The sequence below is a fragment of the Callospermophilus lateralis genome, chromosome 2 (assembly GCF_048772815.1).
Source record: "Callospermophilus lateralis isolate mCalLat2 chromosome 2, mCalLat2.hap1, whole genome shotgun sequence".
Classification (NCBI taxonomy): domain Eukaryota; kingdom Metazoa; phylum Chordata; class Mammalia; order Rodentia; family Sciuridae; genus Callospermophilus; species Callospermophilus lateralis.
Genome location: NC_135306.1, coordinates 154,686,643 through 154,692,744, shown reverse-complemented (window position 1 = coordinate 154,692,744; position 6,102 = coordinate 154,686,643). Strand labels below are relative to the sequence as shown.

General features: G+C 36.0%; 1 protein-coding gene across 1 annotated transcript; it reads right to left on the bottom strand.

Moving 5' to 3' along the window:
* Window positions 1-2,865: 2,865 nt before the first annotated feature.
* Window positions 2,866-3,807, bottom strand: LOC143391435 (olfactory receptor 52E5-like). Its single transcript, XM_076844136.1, has one exon. The coding sequence runs from the start codon at window positions 3,805-3,807 to the stop codon at window positions 2,866-2,868; it is 942 nt and encodes a 313-aa protein (XP_076700251.1).
* Window positions 3,808-6,102: the final 2,295 nt, after the last annotated feature.

The window sequence follows — 6,102 nt, the reverse complement described above, 5'->3', positions numbered from 1 at the left end:
GCCCAGTCTTTGGAGCACATGTACATATAATTGCTGGTTTTGTGTTAATTTTATAAAAAATAATTTCCTTGGCTCAGAGAATTTTAAAATATTGTTGCTTATGGGCCTCTATAGCCTAGGCTCATTTCCTGTGGACTATTGGCTAGCTTCTTGAAATCATCCTCTAATTCCCCTCAAAGTCAACTCTGCACATATTGGGTGGCTAACTTTTAAAGTCAGACATTCCACAGTCTGTCCAGCTGTTTCATTTGGTTTTGTAATAGGGATAAACTTAATTTTAAACAATTTGTATACAAATCAAAACCACCATGAAATATTATCTCACTCCAATTAGAATGACAAATAAAAATAAAAACATCAGTCAAGAATGCAGAGAAGGAAAATCTGATAACACATTTGATGGGACCATACATTAGTAGAGCCATTATAGAAAACAGTATGGAAGTTCCTCAGAAAATTACCACAGGATACAGTAATTCCACCACTGGGTACATATCCAAAGGTGAGGAAATGTGTATGTTGAACAGATATTTGCACTCGTATGTTTATTGCAGTAGTATTCACAATATCCAAGGTATGAATAAACTGAAATGTTCATTGGTGAGTGGATGGACAGAGCAAAGGTGTTATAAATACACAAAGGAATGTTATTCAGCCATTAAAATCATGACATTCTGTCATTGGCACCAATTTGAGGACACTTATTAAATGAAATAAACCAGGTGCAGAAAGACAAATACCGTACACTCTTCCTCAAATGTGAAGATAAAACGTTGACCTAATAGAAATAGAGAGTAGAATAGTGGTTAGCAGAATCTGGGAAGGGTGGAGGATAGGGGAAGATAGAGGAAAATTAAAAGGTACAGGTGTCCAATTGTACAGAAGGTATAATGTCTAATGATCTCTAGCACAGTAAGTAACTATGGCTGACAGCATTTAATTGTATATTTCAAAATAGCTAGTAGAGAGGGTATTGAATGTTCCCAACACAAAGAAATGATAAATAGGATTATGGATATATCAGTCTGTTCTGATCATTAGAAAATCCACACATGTATGAAATATCACACTGTACTCCAAAAATATCTACAATTATAAGGTGGTACTTAATTAAAAATTTAATTAAAATATATACAAGCAAATTGATGTGAAATTTATAATTTTATCTATATTCATATGTGGGGTTAACCTATGTATCTTTTTGTCTTGAAAAATTTTTCTCTATTAAGTTATTCTGTTTTGTTTTATTGTTTATTTTCTGATTTTGCCATAAGCATAATTTAATTTTTGAAACTGAGTTTACAGGTTTTTGAATTTTTTAGTTCTGTGGAACAGTTAATATAGTATAGGAAACTCAATTTATGATATGTACATGTATGAATATGCCACGATGAAACCCACTATTCAGAGTAATTCATATGTAACAATAAAAAAATTTTAAAAAAAGCTATATTGGCTTGACATTTATTTGGAAGACAATCTGAAATGACTCTTTTGTCATCTTCAGTTTTTGTTATGTTTTGATTTTAGTCTTTTGAGCTCTTCTTTCTGGTATTTCAAACTTTCTATTTAGAAAATTAAGGGCTAAGGATCAGTGCTTGCCTGAAGTATAGGAAGTCCTGGGTTGGATCCCCAGCACAGGGGAAAAAAACAGATTTCCTGACCATTTTTTTCTTTGTGTCTTTGTTTCATTTCTTCAAATTTTGCTTTCTCCTCTTTCAGTTTACATTACTGTCACCTTAGCCCATTCTCTGTGTATTTCTGCTCAATGTACCCTGAGTTTCAACCAGGGTCTTATTTCCAATTAGAAGTCAGTTTCATGTTTTTGCAGCTCCTAGAATACCCAACGAGTCAATGCTCTTATTTAGCTTCCACACCCTAGTGAGAATAACATTATGCTCTTGCAGTAGCCACCATTGCAGTCTTTCCCAAAGCTAATTTCAAGGAGGATTGTGAAGCAAAGGTTTTCTCTGATCCCTCAAGCCCAGACAGAGCACTTTAAAATAGTCAGGGCTTTAGTCCTCCTGCCTGAGAGAGTCTCTGAAGGTAAGGGCTGAGAGGACCACAAAGATTACCAATTTCGGGACTAGGGACTGTGTACTGAAACTGGATTTAGTAAGCTAAATCTAGAAGCAATGCCAGAAGGCACAACAAAACTACCTTAGTATGTACTCTTTTTCCAAATCTTTTAATGTTTTACAAGCTGTGAAGATTTTTACTACAGTATTTTCAAGTTCCTAGTACTTAATTAATATTATTTTATAACATTTTATGGACAGGGATATTGATGTTCAAAGAATTTTCACTGTAATTCTCTGGTCAAACTTCTAGATAAGTCCAGAACCCGAATGTGTATGTAAAATTTAAGACTATCAGTTAATTTCTCTGGCCACTGTATTCTAGTTGGTTTACAAGAAATCTCACATCATTTTTCTACCCATAAACTTGACCTTGTGAATGTGAATGGAGAGAATCTCCAGGTGGGAGGAAGTTGTTCAAGGTACTTGTTGCTGCAACAAGTTTTTGCAAAACTTCTTACTCCCTTCAGGAATTTTGAGATACCAATAGGTTTAAACATGAATATTATTTTGTACTCTTCATGGATCATAGTAGAGAGATTGTTGTGGAATCTCTATGCTATAACTTTTGATGGGTGTACTGGAGTTATGTGCAATGGAGGGACACATAATGTGATTGGCTTGTGTAGGAATGTCAGAGGAGTTAAACACAAATCTTCCTGCTATATATGATCTCATTATTGACTTACTGGGGAAGTTTAACACAAATATTTCCAGTGTTTACTTCTGGTGTGATCTCATTATTTCCTGATTGGACTTCTGTGGAAGATACTCCTGGGGCTAAATGTCAATGGCTTTTAGGATGAAGCATCATTAGTACTCGCTCTCGTATCTGTTTTGTCCTGACCCCATAGATAACAGGGTTAAGGGCAGGGGGAACAACCACATACAGATTTGCCAAAAGTATGTGGATATAGTGAGGGACATTGTGGCCAAAGCGATGTGTCATGAAGGAAAAGAGGGCTGGCAGGTAGAAGGCCAACATGACACAGACATGGGAGCCACAGGTGCTGAGTGCCTTCATCCGGGTATCCCAGGATGGGAGATGGAAGACTGCTTGGAGAATTTGAATATATGAAAATCCAATCACTGAAAGGTCAATGAATCCCACTGAGAAAGCAATGAAGCCATAAATAACATTGACCCTAACGCTGGCACAAGCTAACTTTGCCAAACCCATGTGTTCACAGTAGGTATGGGGGATAATCCTGACACCACAGAAAGGCAATCTCAGGATAAGAAAGATGAAAGGAGTCACAAACATCAAAGTCCTCACTATGATGACTATGCCCAGAATGGCTATCACCTTGTTGGTGAGGATCATGGTGTATCTTAGGGGGGTGCAGATGGCAATATAGCGATCTATGGCCATGACTGTCAGCACCACAGATTCCAGGCCAGTGCATATGTGGATGGTGTACATCTGTGTGATGCAGGCACCAAACACAATCTCTCTGAGATTGAACCAGAAAATGCCTAGCATCTTGGGGATGGTGGCTGTGGACAAGCCCAGATCAGTGCAGGCCAACATGGCCAGAAAGTAAAACATTGGTTGATGGAGGCTGCGTTCAGTCTGAATCACAAACAAGATAATGATGTTGCCCAGCAGGGCTATCAGATATACTGCAAAGAAAGGAAAGCCGATCCACACGTGCACATCTTCCAACCCTGGGATACCTATCAGAAGAAAGGAGGAAGGGTGGAACTGTGTGCTGTTCATCTGAAGCATGTTGGTGGGAATTGGTTATAGGCACATTTCTGACAGGAGTTTTCTTGCTTCCAATGACAGACCCTGACTTCTGTCATAGCATGTTGCCTATTTCTTGGAGAAATGGGATGTCCATTCTTTAATTCCATAACACAGCAGAGGAGACCTAGAGAGGGAATATCAGGGACAGTTAACAAATACATTTGCTTTGAAATATTTGCCTCATCCATAGAAAATCTATGTGTAAATTTTGTAAATATAACAACAATCCTGAACTTTCCATCTCTTTTGTCCCTTCAGTCTCTAAGGAAGACACTGCATATAATATTAAATTAGCAAATACTAATTGTTATTTATAATTACTAATGAGGATGTAAAGAGTAACTGAGATTGTGTGTGTGTGTGTGTGTGTGTGTGTGTAAAATATCATCAGATTGTGATACTGTGATTGAGGGGGAGATGATAACCCAACCTGTCTGGTGGTTTGAGCAATGATATTTTCTTGCAACGTATTCCTGAGAAATTAAGAAGATGCTATCTGGGAGAAAATCCAAAAAAATTGGAGGATTGGATAACTGATACTTAGATCTGAACTTGGGATGGAATTACAACATTTAGATGCAACTGGGGGTTATTATCAAATTTCAAGAAAACAATCCTCCTTCCTAGAACTAAAAAATTGTGTCCTTCACCACATTACATTCCTTAGCTGAACAGAAAACACTGGATTCACCCAGATAGTTTTCAGAGCCTTTTATAACTTATTCTTTTTCATGTCATGTTATGTAAATGGACAATCCTTTCATAGTACCAGGGAAGTGGCAGTGGCAATGTCTCTGTCTTTTTAAAAGTTAGAGCAAGACCCAGGCTAAATACTTGCCTCAATCTGAGAACAGTCTAGTTTGTATTAATTCTGTAGCTAGTTTCTGATATAGTGATGGGAAATAATATGTCTAAGTTGGCTGCAGGCTAGTTTACTACCATAATTGAAGATGTCTGGTGCCTTGTGTTCTACTTATGTTGTAATTTCCCCTATGGCATGGAGGCAAGCTTAAAATGATGTGGTGCTTAGGTGTGCATGAGTCTAGGTAGGACATTATTAGAAACTCGACAATGTATTCTCTGCGATAGGGTTATAGGTGGGATTCAGATAGAGACTGGGCTAGTTGTATCTAAGCAGTGACATATCTTGAGAAGTTCCATATATAGTTACTATGTCCCATTGGCTCAATTTTGGAAAGTTCTATTTATATCCATGTTCAACTTTTTATTTTTTTACCTATTTTTATTTTTACTGATATGAAACATCTGACCAACTTTGTTCTTCTGAGCTATTTCCACATTGTTTTATGTGGTTTTTCAGTCTTCATACTTTCTCCAATCTAATGCTTCTAGAAAGACCAACCACATGTTTAACTTCTCTGCTAGTTATAAAGATTAAATTAAAATAGAGGTTATACATCCTAATAATATTAGTTATATCAATGAAGAAGCTGCAGAAAGCACTTAGGAGAAAAAACTTGAAATTCTAGAGCTAAATAATTTTTCCTTATCAGCAAAATAAGAATGAATAAGAAATATCTAAATTTGGCTGCATTAGAAACACAATGGTAAAAACCAGCAAAATTAGCAAGGTTTAAATTTCATTTTATACTTTCACAGTTCTCTATGACTTTAAATTCATCTCCTGTTCTGTAATATGCTACATTCAATCAAATCATTGTTCTTTTTAACCTTTAGGTTATACTTATTACAAGAACTATATTTTCTAAAAATATTAGCTTTGGAAAAAGGAAATTGAGATGGAGAATGGATAGTAGGGGTAAGGGAAAAAGAATGGAATGAATCTGATCTAACTTTCCAATATACCCATATGAATATATTATAGTGAATTTTACCATCATGCCACAAGATACTAATAAAAAGAATGTAGATAAATGAAAAGATCAGTAGGGAACAGGGGAGAGAGGAGGCAGAGGGCAAGGATAAGTACTGGCCACTGAATTGGAGCAAACTGTACTCCATGCATTTATAATTCTGTCAAAATAAATCCTAATGTTATGTATAAGTAGGAACCTATTACAAAACTAAAAAGAAATAATATATTAGCATTGGAAAATTGTATTGTTTCCTTAAGGTTTTAAACTAGCTTTGGTGTTAGAATTTGAATTTGCCCACTAACACCGTCACAGTGAATTAACTCCCAATAACCTCAGTAATCTTTTCATAATTAAACTCGGCAAATGAAAAATTTCTAGTAATTCTCTTATCAATGAAAAAAATATTTCTAGGTTTAATGTCTAAGGTAGCCTTTCT